The sequence below is a fragment of the Castor canadensis genome, chromosome 11, assembly GCF_047511655.1.
Source record: "Castor canadensis chromosome 11, mCasCan1.hap1v2, whole genome shotgun sequence".
Lineage (NCBI taxonomy): Eukaryota > Metazoa > Chordata > Mammalia > Rodentia > Castoridae > Castor > Castor canadensis.
In genome coordinates this window covers 42480531-42501229 of record NC_133396.1, presented here as the reverse complement: position 1 = coordinate 42501229, position 20699 = coordinate 42480531, and the positions used below count along the sequence as shown (strand labels likewise).

General features: G+C 35.8%; 1 protein-coding gene across 10 annotated transcripts in view; it reads left to right on the top strand.

The window, feature by feature from the left end:
• Nucleotides 1–20699, top strand: part of Nf1 (neurofibromin 1) — a 272178-nt gene that overhangs the window by 229819 nt on the left and 21660 nt on the right. For 9 of the 10 annotated variants that reach the window (XR_012438691.1, XM_074046432.1, XM_074046430.1 and 6 more), the window contains 12 exons: nucleotides 3408–3601; nucleotides 4495–4635; nucleotides 5130–5409; nucleotides 5703–5917; nucleotides 6137–6198; nucleotides 6352–6466; nucleotides 6950–7051; nucleotides 10441–10581; nucleotides 12566–12692; nucleotides 13338–13469; nucleotides 14532–14667; nucleotides 16101–16258. Coding sequence is in view for 9 of the 10 variants with exons in the window: in XM_074046432.1 (XP_073902533.1) it covers nucleotides 3408–3601; nucleotides 4495–4635; nucleotides 5130–5409; nucleotides 5703–5917; nucleotides 6137–6198; nucleotides 6352–6466; nucleotides 6950–7051; nucleotides 10441–10581; nucleotides 12566–12692; nucleotides 13338–13469; nucleotides 14532–14667; nucleotides 16101–16258 (1803 nt within the window). In the remaining variant the exon portion in view is untranslated. Of the gene's footprint in view, nucleotides 1–3407; nucleotides 3602–4494; nucleotides 4636–5129; nucleotides 5410–5702; nucleotides 5918–6136; nucleotides 6199–6351; nucleotides 6467–6949; nucleotides 7052–10379; nucleotides 10582–12565; nucleotides 12693–13337; nucleotides 13470–14531; nucleotides 14668–16100; nucleotides 16259–20699 lie in introns of those variants that run through there. The other variant, XM_074046434.1, reaches the window with a different exon arrangement.

The window sequence follows — 20699 nt, the reverse complement described above, 5'->3', positions numbered from 1 at the left end:
TAGAAGAAAGAGTAAGTCATTTAAGAAATGAATTAAGTTAGGTCTTCATCTTCATCTACACAAGATACCAAAATAAGTCCTAGCTATATTTAAGAGTTGAATATAAAAAAATTGGAACTATTAATAAAAGTAGAGGAAGAAGTAAATATTTAATTGCTTTCTAGATGAGCAAAAACATGTGAGACAAAAAATGATAGAAACAAAGCAAATAGTAAACAAATTTGACTTCATTAAACTTTAAAAACAGGACTTGAAGGTATGACTGAAGTGGTAGAGCACCTGCCTACAAGCATGAGTTCAGATTCCAGTACTACCAAAAGAAAAATAAACTATAAAACATCTCTCCTCAAAAAAAAAAAAAAACTAAATGATAAATCTAAAACTAGGAAATAACCTTGGAGCAATTATGAAAAAGATTAATATCCTTTTCATGAAGAGATCTTATAGATTAATAAGAAAAATAAATAGTAACATACAGATCATGTTAAAAATATTTTTATTTAAAATTTTTATTAATAGAATCAAAGAAATACAAATCAAAAGAATAGTAAGATAGCATAATATCTATAAGATTGAAAAAAGATTTTTAAAGAAAGTCAGTGTTGATGGTCTATGGAATTGTGAGCAGGGGCAGTTTTCCTAGAAAACAGTTTAGAAGTGCTTATCAAGACCTCCAAGAATATTAATACCTTCTGGCTCATACGTCCACGTTTTAGAATTTATCCTAAAGAATTAATGTTTAGGCCAGGCGTAGTGACTAGTGTCTGTAATCCAGAGATCAGGAAAATCTGTGGTTTGAAGCCAGCCCAGGCAAAAAGGTAGCAAGACCCCATCTTAATCAGTAAAAAGCACCTGCCTGCCACCCCCAGCTAAGCAGTGAGGCTGTAGGTAGAAGGATCATGGTTCAAGGCCAGCCCTGGGCAAAACATGAGACCATACCTGAAAAATAACTAAAGCAAAATTGGCTCAAATGTTATATAATAACACCCATCTATCAAGTACCAGGCTAAGTACAAACCCCAGTACCCTCATACACACACCAAAAAGAAAGTTAATGTTAAGCTATTGATCATAGATTATTTTAGTTAGATTTTTTAAGGTATATCTTGTCACCATTGAAGTTCCTAGGTCTTAAGTAAACAACTTGATGAGTTTTTACATAACAAAGTATCTGCCAGCCCCTGATCCAGAACATTGCCAGCATCCAGAGAGTCCTCTTTCTTTAGTGCCATCCCTTCACCAAAGCAAGCAGTAGAACCACCTCTGTTACCATACATTTATTTTGTGTACTTTTAAACTTAATATAAGGTTACTTACAATAGGAGGAGAGGGAGGGGGAGAGGGAAAGAAAAGAAAGAAAAAAAAAAAAAAACAAAGGGGGACACAGTCCAAAAGTCAACTAATAGAGAACTGATTAAATTGTTGGATCTCCAGCAATCCCACTCCTTGGGATATACCCAAAGGAATGTGACTCAGGTTACTCCATAGGCACCTGCACACCCATGTTTATTGCAGCACCATTCACAATAGCCAAGTTATGGAAACAGCCAAGATGCCCCACTACTGACAAATGGATTGAGAAAATGTATTTATACACAATGGAATTTTACTCAGCCATGAAGAAGAATGAAATCTTACCATTCTCAAGTAAATGGATGGAACTGGAGAACATCATTCTGAGCGAGGTCAGCCAGGCTCAGAAGACCAATAATCATATGTTCTCCCTCATATGCGGACTTTAGACCTAAAACAAATGCAGTAATATTACTGGACGTGGGTCACACATTAAGGGGAGAACACGTACATAAGGAATAGGGAAAGGTAAGAAACCCAAAACTTGGAAGTGTTTTATGTACCCACTGTAGAGGAGCTAATATGGTAACCTTAAAACGACAGAGGTCACTATGGGAAGGTGACCAGGAAGTAGTGAAGAGGTCTTGTAGAGATAAATCAATTGGGGTTGTAATACACTTGTGCATGGAAGCAATGCTAGGAATCTCTCTGTATAGCTATCCTTATCTCAACTAGCAAAACACTATGTCTTTCTTATTATTGCTTATGTCTACTCCTCAAAAAAATTGGAGAAGAGGGCAGAACAGGTTCTGCCTGGAATAGAGTGGGGGAGGAGGGGAGAAATGGCCCAAACAATGTCTGTACATATGAATAAATTTTTTAAAATACATAATAAAAAAATCTTAAACCAGCAAATACAATAAATAAATAAATCGTTGGATCTCCGTATGATGGAACAAATAATATGAAGCCATTAAAAATGTTTTTGGTATAGAGTTTTCAGTTTGAGAAGAGGGGAAGGTTTGGGTGGTACTTGGTGTGATAGTTGCACAATGTAAATGTTCTTTTTTCTTTTTTGGGGGAGGTGTGAGGGCAGTATTGGGGTTTGAACTTAGGACCTCATTCTTGCTAGGCAGGCATTCTGCCTCTTGAGCCACTACAAGCCCTATTGTGAATGAGCTTAACAACACCGAACTGTGCACTTAAAAACGGTGAATGGCTAAATTTTGCGACAGTTTATAAAATTGTCTTCAAGACCTTAAAGTGGTACACAAGCATTTTTGTGCTATTTTGTATTTTAGTAAGTCCAAAGTTTTTTTCAACATAAGTTTTAAAATATTTTGGAGAATTTTTAATGATAAGCAAATAAACTTAGCATAATGTTTAATGAAAAAAATATTCAGCTGTGTGCCAGTGGCTCACACCTGTAATCCTAGCTACTCAGAGGCAGAGATCTGGAGGATTGCAGTTCAAAGCCAGCCTGGGCAAATAGTTTACAAGACCTACCTCGAAAAAAGTCCATCACAAAATAAAGGGGGGTGGGCTGGTGGAGTTGCAAGGTATAGGCTCTGAGTTCAAACCCCAGTACTGCAAAAAAGAAAAAAAAATTTCAGAGTGTAGGGCACACGTACCATAGCACAAGTTTTTTGGGGGAGGGGCGTTAAATATGTGTCAACATACATAAACATGCATTATCTTTTCAAAGACTTGAAAGCCTGTGGAAAGATGAGGTAGTATGTCAGTATTTTAATATCCATTTTATTTTTGTGGTGGTGCCTCCCTTTTTTTACCAAACTTTCTATATAGTTACCACATATTCCTTTTACAATGAGAATGTTTAATAACTTTTATAACTAGGAGAGAACTTATTTAAAGGGAGAAAAATAAGAACTTTTCAAATACTGGGTTACTGGTTTTAAAATTACTTTCTTGAAGGCTTATTCTCTTTCTTTTCCTCTTACCTTCAAAAATATATTTGTGAGTTTCTTTCTCCAGGTCTGATTCTAGGTAATGGTCTTTGCCTTTTATTCCCCCCCCCCAATTTCTTTATATTAAAATAATTGTTGATGTGATTTTCTTTGATCACCAATTCTAATAGAGTATTTTTTTTCCAGGTATTGAATTGAAACACCTTTGTTTGGAATATATGACTCCGTGGCTGTCAAATCTAGTCCGCTTTTGTAAGCATAACGATGATGCCAAACGACAGAGAGTCACTGCTATTCTTGATAAACTGATAACAATGACCATAAATGAGAAACAGATGTACCCATCTATTCAAGCAAAAATATGGGGGAGCCTTGGGCAGGTATTGAGCTTCATCAAATATTTATCTGTTATCTCCTTTATGCTGGTGTTTCCCAGGTACCCACTTTGCACAAAGCTCTGTGCTGGGCACCAGGAATGTAGATATAGGGAACACGGTTCCATCCTTTGGAAGCATACAGACACCCACCCAACTCTTCATCTGGTATGAAATTGTAAATGTCTAATGCATATCTCAGAACCAGAGAAAAACTAAGTTAATTTAGCACTCTCTTTCATGGCATAAATTAAAGTTTAACTGTATAGATCAGTTGGTATTTCCAGTAAATAGTGTTTTAAAATGTCTTCTACTTCCTAGACACTGTGGATTTCAATAAATGTTTCTTAATAATGTTATTTGGGACATCTGCTTTCATTTATACTTGTAGCATAAGAATGCTATTAAAATATAGGTCATTATATAACTTTTAATCTGACAAAAATTCTATGTATTATTTCTTCAGAATAATCACTTAAGGAAGCAGTACTCAAACAATGCTATGAATGCTCCAAATAATTTTAAATGAGCTTGGAGCCAGTTCTATAGCCCGATGGTATTGTTTCCTATATTTGAAAATAATTAGATTGGTCACATATTACTGTCTTAGAAGAGCACAGAGATAAAGATACTTTCCCAGTAGACAAAGATGGTAATATATGGATTTTAAATTTTTGAATACTAATCTTTCTCTGAAGGAATCAACTGAATATCCTCATCCTTTCCTGGACATTTTATGACAAATTGCATTTACTTACAAGTCTAAATAAAATCTAGTATTTTGGAGGCCTCAGACAAAATAATTTTCAGGTTGATTGGATTGCTCTTTGAGTATTTTTCAATTCAAAATTAAGTTGTCAGTGCTATAGAAAGCAAATTATTTTTCCTTCTTTTACTAGATTACAGATCTGCTTGATGTTGTCCTAGACAGTTTCATCAAAACCAGTGCAACAGGTGGCTTGGGATCAATAAAAGCTGAGGTGATGGCAGATACTGCTGTTGCTTTGGCTTCTGGAAATGTGAAATTGGTTTCAAGTAAGGTAATCACTTTTCCTTTGCCTTCTCTATTATGGCAGAGTATAAACTTTTTTATTAGTATACATTAATAGTACAAGGGGGTTCATTGTGTTGATTCCATAAATGTGTATAGTATGCGCTGAATAAATTCACCTCCTCCATTATATTCCCTTAACCCTCTTCCCTTCTCCTCAACTGTTCCAGATAGTATTTGGTAAGTTTCATTTTCATATATATGTATGTCTGTCTGTCTATATATGTAACATGCGTAAATCCTTTTCAAACCTTCATACCTGATCCTTTCCCCCTGATTCTTCCATCCCAGGCAGTTCCTTTTTTACACTCATGTCCCATTATCATCATTATCATTTTGGGTCTAGATTCCACATATGTGTGAAAATGTGCAATATCTGACTTGTTAGCTTGGCTTATCTCACTCAACATAATGATCTCCTTAAGCTGCTTTTTTTTATAAAACTTTTAGTCCCATGTTTTTAAAAATTCTTTTTTTTTGCAGGTTATTGGAAGAATGTGTAAAATAATTGACAAGACATGCTTATCTCCAACTCCAACTTTAGAACAGCATCTTATGTGGGATGATATTGCTATTTTAGCACGCTACATGCTAATGCTGTCCTTCAACAACTCCCTTGATGTGGCAGCTCATCTCCCCTACCTCTTCCATGTTGTGACTTTCTTAGTAGCCACAGGTCCCTTGTCCCTTAGAGCTTCCACACATGGATTGGTCATAAATATCATTCACTCTCTGTGTACCTGTTCACAGCTGCATTTTAGTGGTAAGTTCCAGAAAGTGATTTATATTTCATTAGTCCTTTTTCCACTCTGCTTTACCTGACCGCTATAATTTTTTGTAATTATCACATAAGCTAAATACTCATTTTAGGTTCATAGTATTGCATTACTAGCACTAATTTATGGTTAAGTGAAGCTAAAGCAATAAACTAAATATATATAGAGATTTGATTTAAGGAATATGGTTGTATAATTTTTATATGATACTCAGATTTTCTAAATTCAAAATGAAACATGGCACTTTGACATTTTTACTTGTTCCTTTTATGTTTTACAGAAGAGACCAAGCAAGTTTTGAGACTCAGTCTAACTGAGTTCTCATTACCCAAATTTTACTTGCTGTTTGGCATTAGCAAAGTTAAGTCAGCTGCTGTCATTGCCTTCCGTTCCAGTTACCGGGATAGGTCATTCTCTCCTGGCTCCTATGAAAGGGAGACTTTTGCTCTGACATCCTTGGAAACAGTCACAGAGGCTTTGTTAGAGATCATGGAGGTAAATAAGGCAAAACAAAAAGAAACTAAGAAAAGCATTTCTTATTTGAAAATCTGTGCAGGAGAAATACTGGTATATTCTGCTGTTTTGTAAAAACACTTCCATGAAATGTGTTATTGGTAACCTAAATTTCATTTAATAGCATTACAATGAACATTATTTAGATGTTTCTAAAAACGTTTATGTTCACACATATATTCATAGTATCATATTTTTTAGGCATGTATGAGAGATATTCCAACATGCAAGTGGCTGGATCAGTGGACAGAACTAGCACAGAGGTGTGTCCCAAATTAAATATAAGTTGTAAAACTATATGTATTATTGAAAAGACAGACATTACTATCCAATCAATATCTGAACTTATTATTTATCATACATAGTATATATATTCACCAAGCTTTTCATAAGCTCTTTCCATCCTTTGATTACAGATTTGCATTCCAGTATAATCCATCCCTGCAACCAAGAGCTCTTGTGGTCTTTGGCTGTATTAGCAAACGAGTGTCTCATGGACAGATAAAGCAGATTATCCGAATTCTTAGCAAGGTATCTCTCTAACACTTCTCCTAAATATTTGTGGTTCCCAGGTTATAAAGCATATTTTCTATTAAAAAATTAAATTTAATAAAATGGCTTATATGTTGCTTATATAAACGTTTAAAAAATATTTTTGTCTTTATTATAGTTCTTTGAAGTGAAGAAACTTCTAAAGAAAATGTCTTTAAAAGAAAATAAATATTTTGCTTCTTTTGCTAAGCAGTTATCCTTAACATTTTATTATTTTTCAAAGCTTTTATATAGCCTTATATAAAATTACATAATTTGTAATTATTCTAATGCCTGACTTACTAGAATGTAATATAGAACTTTTCATAAAAATAAGAAACCAAGCATGCAGTGATCACCATTATATTATATTGTGATAATTATCAAATAAGTCAGTATTCCTCAGTGGATTCTAAGATTCAGTTTAAGAGCTAATGTTTTATTTTAATGAAAGTAAAATGAAGAATTCTGTTTCCCTAAAAGGCACTTGAGAGTTGCTTAAAAGGACCTGATACTTACAACAGTCAAGTTCTGATAGAAGCTACAGTAATAGCACTAACCAAATTACAGCCACTTCTTAATAAGGTAATTATTCTATAGAACATGAGTTGATTTATGTTGGTTTTCAGTATTACATGTTCTTTTCTTATAAAGTATTCAGAAAAATGAAATGTATTGAGAAGAGGTTATAAAGAAAAGCTATTGTTGTAGTGGAACTTTTTGTCATAAATTTTATTTCATTTACATTAGAGGAAGAATAAGTATAGCATATGTTCTCAAGTGCTTCTCATTTTTTTTTGTCTCATCAGTGCTAAAGAAAGGATAGTATAAATTCTTAATCCTTTCATCTAACAGTATTAATTGAGCATGTACTACATGCAAAAGATATGCATACTACTAAACAAAGCCAATAAAATTGTTTGCCCTCATGGAGTTTACATTCTGGGGTAGGTATGGGGGTTGAGGAGTGGCTGAATAATAAAGTAAGTAAAATACTTGTTATGCTGTTATTAAATCATTAGTGTAGAGAGTATAAAGCAAGGAGAAGTACATCTGATTAGTGAAAGAGTCTGGGTGCTGGGCAGGGGGATAGTTCAGTAGTAGAGTGCTTGCTTACCTTGCATAATGGCCTATGCTCAATCCCCACCACCACAAAAAAAAAAAAAATAGAGCTTGGGTGCTATATGAAGATAATATTTAAAAGGAATAAAATAAGCCATGTGTGGTGGGACATGCCTGCAATTCCACCACTCAAAAGGTGGTGATCAGAAGGATCAGTGTTCAAGGCCAGCCTGGGAAAAAAGTTAGTAAAACTCTATCTCATCCAATAGGGAGGGCATGGTGGTGCGTTTCTGTAATCCCAGCTATGCAGGAGGCATAGGTAGGAGGCTCTCAATCCAAGGCTTATCCCACACAAAAACACAAGACTCTATCCAAAAAATAACTGAAGCAAAAAAGGGCTGAGAGTGTGGTTCATGTGGTAGAGCACCTGCCTAGCAAGCACACAGCATGGAGTTCAAACCTCAGTACTGAAAAAATAAACGAATAAATAAAATAAAATATGTGGCCAATTTTTAAAGATAGTCTGACGAATGGATCAAGAAAATGTGGTATCTATACACAATGGAATTTTATGCAGCCATGAAGAAGAACGAAATGTTATCATTCGCTGGTAAATGGATGGAATTGGAGAACATCATTCTGAGTGAGGTTAGCCTGTCCCAAAAGACCAAAAATCGTATGTTCTCCCTCATATGTGGACATTAGATCAAGGGCAAACACAACAAGGGGATTGGACTATGAGCACATGATAAAAGCGAGAGCACACAAGGGAGGGGTGAGGATAGGTAAGACACCTAAAAAACTAGCTAGCATTTGTTGCCCTTAACGCAGAGAAACTAAAGCAGATACCTTAAAAGCAACTGAGGCCAATAGGAGAAGAGGACCAGGAACTAGAGAAAAGGTTAGATCAAAAAGAATTAACCTAGAAGGTAACACCCATGCACAGGAAATCAATGTGAGTCAATGCCCTGTATAGCTATCCTTATCTCAACCAGCAAAAACCCTTGTTCCTTCCTATTATTGCTCATACTCTCTCTACAACAAAATTAGAGATAAGGGCAAAATAGTTTCTGCTGGGTATTGAGGGGGTAGGGGGGGAGAGGGAGGGGGCGGAGTGGGTGGTAAGGGAGGGGGTGGGGGCAGAGGGAAGAAATGACCCAAGCCTTGTATGCACATATGAATAATAAAAGAAAAATAAATAAATAAAAATAAAGATAGTCTGAGCTCATTTCAGGTTTGTGACTAAAGCAGGTCATTTAACATATCTGTACATCATGTTTTCCACACTAATAATGAGTAAATAGACTAGATAATTGCATGGTATTGCCTTCCAACTGTAAAGTTGAATAATTCTATAAGTTGAATTCAAAGGTATACCACGTGGGGAGAGATTGCAGAGAAAGAAATGCCTGTCATGTTTCGTGTAGAGTTAGATGTTCTATAAACATCTTAACCTTAAATGGTACAAAATGGCTCTCTCATCTCCATCTTATAAGTAAAAGGCTAAGTAACTCAGAGTTACTTACCTAATAAAAGATAGAACCATGATTCTGACTCAGTGCCGTATGGCTCTAAAGTCCATGTGTTTTTTCACATACCACAGTAAAAGACTACCGACAATAAATATATTTAATGCAGAGCAGCAAAAGTTTACTATATTGGTAAAAGTAACAAGAAGTTGAAAGGGTAGGGTTTAACTAAAGTTAGACATAGATGGGAGCTGGTGAAGTTAGAAAGGGTGCAACCTTTGAGTAGTAAAAGGTACAGCAGGAGGACTATTAAAGAATGCTGGGACTCTTTCTGCCTCCTTTCTGAGCTGTTATAGTGGTGTACATGAATGTCCTAGCTGATGCTCTTAAGCGAGTCAACAATGGTGGGAAGAGGTAAACATCAGTTCCTTATTGGGCCATGTTCTACAGTCATTGTTGGTTTCTTAACTGTGATAATGATATATGATTGCATGGTGAATACAGAGTTGGGAAAATGGTTGTGAATCTCACAGGCAGGTTAAACCCAAGCGTGGAGTGATCAGCCCCAGATTTCATGTACAGCTCAAAGACTTAGAAAAATAGCAGAATAATCTCCCATTCTGTCAGTTTGGTTTCGTTGTACTGATAACCTGAGATGGCATGGCATCATGGCCCATGAAGAAGCAAGACAAAAACACACGGGAGGGAAATCCTGGGATCCCTTTTCTACAGATGCAAAACATACATGCAAGTAAAATGCTCTAGTGGACAAAAAAAAAAAATTGCTGAGATGATGGCAGAATAGTGGGTAGAGTTACTATCATAGTACTGGAGAGACTTTCTAAGACAGTAGTGATAGAAAAGTTATGAAGATCGGTAGAACTAATCTAATGTTCAACATTCTTTAGAAAGGAGTTTGAAAATGTACCACTTTCAGCAGACAAAATATAACAAAAGTAGGACTTAGATCATGCTAGTAGTCAAGTGCACAGTGGATTGGAGTAGCACTTAGCTGGGAGCATAGCTAAAGTGGTAGAGTTCTTGAGTAGTATGTGTAAAGCCCTGGGTTCAATCCCCATACTAAAAAAAAAAAAATCCACATTTAAAATAAAGTTGGCATGGCATAGCATCATTAGCAATAAAGAAGTGGTACATGCAAGAAACTACTCAAGATAATCAACAACCCTTGCTAACTGAATTTGGGAATCCAGAACAAGGAGAAATCAGAGAAAAATGCTAATCAAAGAAGGTTCTAAGCTAACAGTGTCTTTAATTATATACATGGAAAAGACAAAGCACTTAACCTATATATTTACCCCCTCCAAAAGAGTAAAAACATGGGTTATTTGGTAATGTAACATGCTTCGTTTTATGCTGTACAGTGCCTCAATGAGATTATTTCATGGTTCATCTCCTACACCTGAAACATGTCCCCTTTGCCAGGACTCCCCGCTGCACAAAGCCCTCTTTTGGGTCGCAGTGGCCGTGCTGCAGCTAGATGAGGTAAACTTGTATTCAGCAGGCACCGCACTTCTGGAACAAAACCTGCACACCTTAGATAGTCTGCGGATATTCAATGACAGGGTAAGTGAGCTTTTCTTTGGAGTATCTAAATTACTCACACTTAGTTCTCCTTTTTCTTTTATTGCTGTGGGTCTTTTAAAAATCAAAAGAAATCCATACTTAAATATGAATTTTTTTATGCAGTTTGTTGTGAGCATAGTTCCTTACTAACCCATAAAAAGCTATTTAAACTTTAGTACATATTTCCTATATAAAATTAGCAAGAGTGTTACTGGCCTGATCCTAGTAAATAGAATAGGGATAAATGATATGGCCTAGTGCTAAGCGCTATACATTCATTACTCTTAATTTTCATAGCTCTTAATTTTAAGGTAGAATTTAGGAGTCTCTATCCCCATTTCACAAATAAATAATCTAAAAATAAACTTACTTTTATTGAATAATATTACTTAGTGAAAAATTGGTATCATTATTAGCAGATAAGCAGGTTGAATATTCTAAAGAGAAATTTTGAATACTTAATTTTACTAGTTTTTTTTTCTTTTACCTAATCTCGCTTTAAAATATGCCATTAGTACCCCTCTTAGCATTTATTAACCTGGATTGAGTTTTGATTTTGGTTCAGAAGAGGGATTAAAATAGTACAAAATTACATTCCTTTTGTTTTTAGAGAAAAATGGGAATAGCCTATGTAAAAAGAAAATTTTTTAAAGACAAAATGTGTAAATATAAGAAATTTGCTTGAAAGAAAAAGGAATTATGTTTGAAATGAAATTAAGCTATTGGTAGAGAGAGAGAACATGGTTTTAAGTGTAAAGATACTTAATGCAACAATGTTTGTTCCAAATACCTGGTAGACCCAAAACAGCTGGAGATCTGGGAAGTGTGGAAATGAAATTTTAAAGTAGAAGATATCTTGAAGTTTCTCAGTCAGACCTCTATTTTATAAAAAAGTAGAAAGAAGCTACGAAGTTAAGTTGACTTGTCAATGTTCATATATCTGGTTTAGAACTAGAACCCTTCTTTCCTAATTTCGTTCCTCTTTTTTGAAGTTGTCTTCGGATAATGGAGGGTCAGAGTGGTATCTAGTTATTGGCTACTTGTATGTTTGGAATATTTGCAGATGAAATGTTTGTAATTTACAAGTATATACCTTGGCATTTTCATTGCCAGAACAGTTCAGTGCAAGGAACTAATCTTGACTCAAGGGCCTCAGGCTACGGGAACCAGAGTTAATAAAGCTCATTAAAAGTCATTAGGAGGAGCCACTCAGGAGATGGAGATTGGTAGGACTGAGGTTCAAGGCCAGTTTAGGCAAAATGTTAGCAAGATCCATCTCAGCCAATCAAAAGCTGGGTGTGGTAATGTGTGCTTGCTTGTCCTAGCTATGTGGGAGGCCATAGATAGGAGGATTTCAGTCTGAGACGCAGCCCCAGGCAAAGCTATCTGAAAGATAGCTAAAGCATAAAAGGGGTTTGGATGTGGCTCGAATGGTAGAGCTCCTCCTACCACAGAAGCCCTGAATTCAAACCCCAGTGTGTGAGGGGGGGGGGCGGGATTGGAGGTGTTACTGTGATGTCAGTTAACAGTCAAAAATTGTATATTGTAATCAAAGCTATTTCAGTCTTCAACTGTTATCTGCTTACTATCTTATACAAATAAATTTGTAGTGTCTTAAATGTTCTGTGCCTTTACACACACACACACACACACACACACACACACACACACACACACACACACACACACACACACACACACACACACACACCCTACCTCCCTACCTCAGTCTAGGATTATAGGCATGAGCCACTGGTGCCTGGCTACACACACACCCTACCTCCCTACCTCAGTCTAGGATTATAGGCATGAGCCACTGGTGCCTGGCTATTAAAGAAATCTTTTGGGCTAGGAGGATAGCTCAGTGGTAGAGCATTTATCTAACGTGTGTGAGGCCATGGGTTGGATCCCCAGTACTGAAAAAAATAAAAATTAAAGCGCTTTTGTGTAAACCCCATCAACTATTTCATTATTATCTTTAAAGAGTCCAGAAGAAGTATTTATGGCAATCCGGAATCCTTTGGAATGGCACTGCAAGCAAATGGATCATTTTGTTGGACTCAATTTCAACTCTAACTTTAACTTTGCTCTGGTTGGACACCTCTTAAAAGGTAGAGAGCCCTTTTGTGTGGATGTTTTTATGAGTATCAAGAAGCCAGAAGTAATTAAAATAATCGATAATGGAAATAAATCCAAATAGCTTAGGCCATATGTTTTATTTTTAATGCAAACTATAGCTGTCTTATTGAGTTGTTTTGTTCAAATAGAGCCTAATTTGTTTTAATAGACCTAATTTCAGTATCAAATGTCAGGTTTACTTTAAAAAGCAAAAGAATTAATTCTTATAAAATTCCTAAGTATTGACCATTTTACTAGTTGTGTTATTAATAATTGTACTTTGTACTCCAATTCCACATAATAGTAATCTTTAAGCAATATTTTCAAAAGAAATCTTAAGGGAACTTCAGGTACCTACTTTGTTTTGTCTTTTTTGTTATTTTTCGTTTTTTAATCCCTATGTTGCTTTTGCAAATGGAAGATCTGAAACACATCATCTTTCCTAATTTTCCTTCCATGAGGTATATTAAAGTTTCAGGAAACATTTATTTATTCTATACATTTTTGGTAACTAATTAACTAAAACAGACATAATCCCTATTACTACCTCTCCTTGCAGAGTTCCTCACCACAGAATAAACACTCAAATATTTGTTCATAGACTAGCTTAACTTTTTACTTTCTAAACTTTTTTATAGGATACAGACATCCTTCACCTGCCATTGTTGCAAGAACGGTCAGAATTTTGCACACACTACTAACTCTGGTTAATAAACATAGAAATTGTGACAAATTTGAAGTGAATACCCAGAGCGTGGCTTACTTAGCAGGTAAAAACACAAAACAAAATTAATCTTATAATATCTATATCTTAGCATCACCAAAAAGTTACACACACCTGTCTATGGGCCTTCAGCGAGTGACTTGGGAAAGTAACATGTTCACAGTCCAGTCCTTTGGTGGTATTAAAAATTTTGAAGTTTTTCCAAAATATTTTTCCTTATGAAAGAATTTTCATTAAACTCTGAAATGTGTTGCCTTTATCATCTTTGATTCAGGACGCTACAGTGGCCCTCTCTCATCTGTCATAAAATATGAACACTTAAGCCTGTCAACCTAGGCCCTTCATCAGCCCTCTCCAGTTCTGTCCTCTTTATCCAAATTTCATAAGCCTCATTTTTATTGCCCTTCTAAATGAATGGACTATTTTAAGGTCTCTACATGTCATCTCCTATAAGTGATTTTCTGCCTCTTTAATATTCATTCCATGTGCTATTTTACCTAGAATGTCTGCTCCATCCCCACTGTTCCATTAAACCTTCTCTATTTTCTCTTATCTGATTTTTATTTCTTTATTCAGCAATACTTAGCACTGTGTATGATATAATTCTTGAATATAGATATTTGATGGAAAGCACTGGTTCTCACTTTAGTAGGTTTCCATTTTTGGCAACTTTTTTGTTTGAACCATATGACACCATTTTACATCTTAGAGTAATTTCCTCAGTGAATTTCATAATACCAGCCTAGTCTACTTTTTGTGTTTAGTGAAATAAAATATACACTCAAGCACTTGGTGTGGGGGAGGTGGCCCAAACAGTGTATACACATGTGAGTAAATATAAAAGCGATAAAATAAAAAAGGAAAAAAAAGCACTTGAAAAAATAAGGTGCTTATTAAACCTCTTTGCATATTTCTGTTCACATGCAATCTTCCAAAACATACTATAAGCCCTTGAAGATAAACAGGTCTGTCCTAAATGTTTATACCCTTAACTTCACACTCTCCTGGGGTTCTTTACATGCACTAGTATCCCCTTTAGGAAGTTGTAAGAATGTATCCTGCTTTATGTAACACTGCAATTTTTAAATTACCTTCTTTTGCCTTTTAGCTTTACTCACAGTGTCTGAAGAGGTTCGAAGTCGCTGCAGCCTCAAACATAGAAAGTCCCTTCTTCTTACTGATATTTCAGTGGAAAATGTTCCAATGGATACATATCCCATTCATCATGGTGACCCCAGCTATAGGTAAGTGGACTTGCTCTCCCATAATTACATAATTATAATCATGTTTCAATTTTCCCTGCTGATGGAGACTAACAGCAGAGTAGTCTGAAAGGTAATGTAGAGGGGGAGCTAGAGATAGCCTAAAGTATGTAAATCAAAAGTCATTTTATAAACATACAGTATTTTATGAGAGTTACAACAGATTGGGAAAACATGCACGTGCCCACACATTTATTGTGTTTATTCATGTCACCATAAAGTTATTAAAAAGCTTTCTATCATATAGATTTACATAATAAAATAGTAAAATAGTCTATAATTATACATGGTTTGGGGTAGTATATTTTTCAGTATAACATGGAATTACATGAAAAGGACATCATTTGGGATTTTTCTGTTTTCATTTAAAAATATCTTTAAGGTTTAGATGCTATAGTGTTGAACACAGAAAAGTAATCTTCTGTTTGTAGAGCTCATATCATTCAACTTATTAACATCCTGCTTTTCAATTAAAAAAAAAAAAACCCCTCCACAATTTCCCACTGAGGTTTTAACAATGTATGCAAGTTCCCAGACTCAGTAGTTTCATTCTTTAGTCACGCTCATGAGTATATTTCTTTACATTGTGTTCTTGCCTAGTAAGCTCTCAGTACTGAAGAAAAAAAAAAATCAGTGCAATAAATTCAAGAACTGTATTATACAATGTGATAACTATAAGTTTTAACAATGTATTATATACTTGAAAATCGCTAAGATAGTAGATTTTAAGTGTTCTCACAACAAATAAATAATAAGTATCCAAGGTAATGTGTTAATTAGCTTGATTTAGCCAGCCTGAATATATGCTTATTTCAAAGCATCATGTCATACACCATAAATAAATATATAACATTTTTGTTTTTCAATTTAAAAAGCTAAGGGTGGGGGGTGTGGTAGAGCACTTGGCTATCATGTAAGAGGCCCTGAATTTGATCCCCAGTGCCACAAAATAAATAAATAAATAAATAAATAAATATTTTTTTAAAAAATAAAAAATAAGCAGTTAAGGGATGGGGATGTTGCCTAGCATGCATTAGACTGTGTTCAATTGCTGCACCACAAAAAAAAAGAGAGAGAAAAGAAAAAACATCAATGCAGTATTAATTCTTTGTTTAGTATTCGGTAAGTACCTCCTGTGTACCAGAAACTATGGTAAGAAAGTTAATACTTCTTGGGGATACATGAAGAGTTTGTTTCCTAAGTCTGAACTACATGGCAAGTTCTAGGCCAGCCTGGGCTACATGGGGAGACCCCTGCCTCCAAAAAAAAAAGTTTGTATTCCAAAGCCCTTTCAAGTGCAGTTTTAAAATTAATTGGTAGCTGTTATTGGGAAATAGGAAAGCTACTTGGAATGGGCACACAATTGTTACAGTGTCATCATGTTAATTAATTCTTCTCAATTGTTTAAATCTCAGGACACTGAAGGAAAACCAGCCATGGTCCTCGCCCAAAGGTTCTGAAGGTTACCTTGCAGCCACCTATCCATCTGTGGGCCAGACTAGTCCAAGAGCCAGGAAATCTATGAGCTTGGACATGGGGCAGCCTTCTCAGGCCAACACTAAGAAGTTGCTTGGTTAGTTTACCTTAATGTTGTACAGTTATTTAAATTATTAGTATCCTAAAAAATGATCACATACTTTCACTCTTGAAAAAATATTTGAAACCATCTTAAGATTATCAAAATTTTCTGTTTCTACATAGCAAAATCTTTTATGCTAACTATAAGAGCATTTGATAGATCAGTTAAGCATATCAGTTAAGATAGAGAAATGAGAACAGAATTTTGAACAGTTTGAGGGTTTGTTTTTGTTGTTGTTGTTTTTCGGGGTGGGGGAGGTCTTATTCTCTAGCTAAATACTGTGGCTCTTCTTATGTCCTGCCTTGAGTAGACACTGGGAATAGGAGAGCCAGTAGATACCTACATGAAAGGAAGAGTCTTGCACTTGAGGCCTTTAATGATATATTTCCCAAAATTATCATTTGAGAGCACAATGTATCAATATAGTATGAAGTTATAGCAATATTATTTGCCATGTTTTAATTGAAAAGACAAAAATGTTAGATATTTTTCAGTTATTATGATATGAAGAAAATATTCTTCAAAATTAAGATTGCTCAGATACATAAACATTTGTCTTTGAGAAACACATATAAAATGCTGTGAGACCCTTTCTTTTTTAGTAACTGAAAGTAAATTCCTGAAGGAACCCACTAATCCCTCATGAGTTGCATTCCATTGACTAACATTTTAATTGTCTCTGGAATATATTGAGGTATACATTTTAGTGGTCAACTGTGAATGGTCCAGTAGATTTCAGTTATCCATGCAGACACATTTAAGCATCTAGTGGTAGTATTGGGAAAATGTTTGTGTCATGAGTAAATCAGTGAATAGACAACAAAATGTAGCAAAAATAGCTTGCTGGTAAAACTTGAAAGAGATAGAAACCACAAGCAGTAATCACTGTTAAGTAAGTCTGTTACCTTTTGTTTGAATTTCTTTCTGTTAATCCTTTGTCCTAAGTAATCTTCTAGGCATTTCCTTGTAACTTTATGTTTTGTAATTGTGGATTTTCATGCCAAGGAAGTTGGAAATGAGAAACTAACCTTAGAGAAAAATGTAATATTGAATTAATTCAACCCATAGTCCAGGTGAAAAAGATATGGTCTCTTCCCTGGAAGGTCTTATCGTTTGGTGGCTATGAGTTAGAATTAGCATATGACAACAGCATGTTAGGTGCCATTAAGAGATATGTTTTGATGGGGAAAGTGAAGATCTGGGGAAATTAGGAAATGCTATAGAGAGGAGGTAATAAAGATTACTGAGTTTTAAAGATTTAATGTATGTTTGCCAGGTAGATACTAGATAAGAAAAGGTATGCATTCAAGAGAAAAAGGATAGCATGAATAAAGAAATAAGAGCCAGATGCAGTGACTCATGCTTATAATCCCAGCTTCTCGGGAGATGGACATCAGAAGAGTCATGGTTCGAGGCCAGCCCTGGCAAAAAGTTAGCACGACCCCATCTCAACACATAGGCCAGCATGATGGGGCTATGTGAGAGGCCATAGGTCAAGGCAGGCCAAAACTCAAGACCCTACCTGAAATATAACCTAAAGCAAAAAGGGCTGAGGGCATGGCTCAAGTGGTTATATGCTTGCCCTAGCAATCATAAGACCTGAGTTCAAACCCCAGTGCCACCAAAAAAAAAAAGAAAGCAACTAGCAATGAACCATCATGGGGAATGGTGTAGGAAATGAGACTAGAGAAGGGTTGAAACTTGATTGTGAAAGACTGTGCACCATGTTAGAGATTTAGACTTATCCTATATCCAACAGAAATCTTCAAGTAGGGGGAAGAACAAGAGCAGATTTTACTTTTTGGAAAGGTTTTCTATAGCAATGTGGAGAAGTAAGAAGAGATTTTTGACAAGGAGACCATCCAGGAGATTGATACAGCAGTCAAGCAAAATGTTCCTATACCAGGAACATTGGTGGAATGGAAAGGAAACAGGTTTGGGATAGATTTCCAAAGTAGAATGAACAAGACTTTGTACCTGACTGGAGGTGTGGCTCAAGCAGTAGAGCACCTGCCTAGCAAGTGTGAGGCCCTGAGTTCAAACCCCAGTGCCTCAAAAAAAAAAAAAAAAAGACCTCATGAATGCTGAAAGCAATATGATGATTACCATAGACTGGAGGGAGATTGATCAGTGGATACTAACTTACCATTAGGTGGGACCAAGAGGTTATGGTGTGCTGTTACACAGAAGCATAAGTGTAGATGATAATGATAAATGTTTAAAGAGAAAAATATTTACCCTGACTTAAACATTACACAATGTAGGGCTGAAGGCATGACTTAAGTGCTAGAGCACTTGCCTAGCAAGCATGAAGCCTTGAGTTCAAACCCCATTACCACCCAAAAAGAAAAAAATTACATAATGTATACATACAACAAAACATCACATGGTACACCCTTAATATGTACAACTTTTATGTTTTTATGTGTCAATTAAAAAATAAATTTAGGCTGGACACAGTGGCTTAAGCCTATAATCTTAGTTACTTGGGAGGCCAAGATTAGGAGGATTGCAGCTCGAGGGGCCAGCCCAGTAAAAAAAATTTTGAGACCCTATCTCAACCAATGGCTGGGTGTGGCAATATGTACCTGTAATCCCAGCTATGCAGGGAGGTGTAAGTAGGAAGATCATGGTCCAGGCTAGCCTGGGCAGAAAGTGAGACCCTGTCTCAAAAATAAAGCAAAAAATGCTGGCAGCAGGGCTCAAGTGGTAGAGTACCTGCCTATAATTGCTAGGCCCTAAGTTCAACCCCCCAGTATTGTCAGTAACAATAATAATAACAAGTCAGTTTAATTTTTTTTAAAAACTTCGAAAAGCTAGATATGGTGGTACACACTTGCAATTCAGCATTTGGGAAGCAGAGGCAGTAGGATTACAAATTTAAGGCCAGCCTGGGCTTCATAGCAAGACCTATCTCAAAAATCCAAAAAGAAAGGAAAAAAAGAAACTCACTTCAAGTTTAATGATATAGATACATTAAAAGAACAGAAAAATACATAAGGAAAAAAATTCTGGCTCAGTAGTGCCTTCATTCATAGAAATCAGGACTAATACATTTATGGTACATAATAAATTTAAGTTGATTGATAGTATATTTGAGATCCCTTCAGGATATCTAGGAGTATATATCCTAGAGATAAATGAATCTGGAGTTCAGGAAGAGAGAAGTAAACAAGTGGCACACGTAGAATTGATTAGCTTATTGATAGTAGAACTCTGGGAAGAGAAGACCATCCTAGGAAGAGTAAACAGTAAAATAAAAAAGGAAGAGGGAGAAAGAAATTTAGGAAAAGTAAATGTAGAGAGTGGCGGCCTCATCTCACACAGTGTAGAAAGCAGTAATTGGTTTGAGGAAGCCTGAATTTTCAGTCTGGTCAGTAACAGCATCCCTGGCCTCGTGCCTCAGGCAAATCACATAACTGCTTCTTCCACTCTGGGGAGATGAAGAGGCTAGACTAGATAGATCCTTTTGGCCTCGACGTGTATGACTGTTATGAAGATTTATTATATTAATACTTGAGGTTAGTAGAACATTGTTATTTATTTAGTTTTGTCGCATTTTATTATATTGGTTTTAATTCTGGCTCTTAAAAAAATGAATACTACTGGAAGTATTCCACATTTTTTCTTAGAGCTACTCCAAGAAGAATAAGAGAAGTTCTTTAAATGTAAAGAATAAAATAAATAACTTCTAACTAATCCATTTTCAGTATTTTTACTTTAAATAAAAGATATTTTTAAATATTAGTGTCATACATGATTAGAGAAATTCAAAGCTGAGTGTGAGATAGTAGTTGCTGTTTTGAAGTATTTCCCACTGTATCAATTTTTAGCACTTTCAGGCATACATGTCTTTTTTCCAAACTTGAAAAATAAAAGTCAAACTTTAATTTTTGCCTAAGTTTGGAAATTCCTTATACATTATGACTAATTCTTGGCAACAGCAGAATTTTATAAATTGAAAAGGCTGTTTAGCTAGAGTTGATCCTTGCTTCTGTGTGGAGAGTGGAGTACATAAGCACAGCTGTGTCAAATAAACTGCAGGCTGAGTTTGGCACAGTCCCAGCTGCAGAAGGGCAAGATGCAGCACAGCTGTTTTTCCTAAGTTGTTTGTGTTCAGAGAAGTAGAGAGCAGGTTTCTCTTGTTACAATGTCACACCCCTCCCAGAGAACTGTTGCTGCACGTCCCTGTTTACCACTGGATATAAAAGACTCACTGAAGAAGGACGCAAGGTTTTTTGATGGAGGGTTTTTTGTTGGGGGATGGATTTACTGGTGGGCTGCTTGCAAGAATGATGCTGCTGGTAGGCTGCTGAGTTATGCTAGAGATTAAAGAGAATATGGGACAGTGCAAGTCTGCACTGAGAACTTTATACATAGTCTTTAGAAAAGCTAAAGAGAACATGGGACAGTGCAAGTCTAAGGACCGGGACTT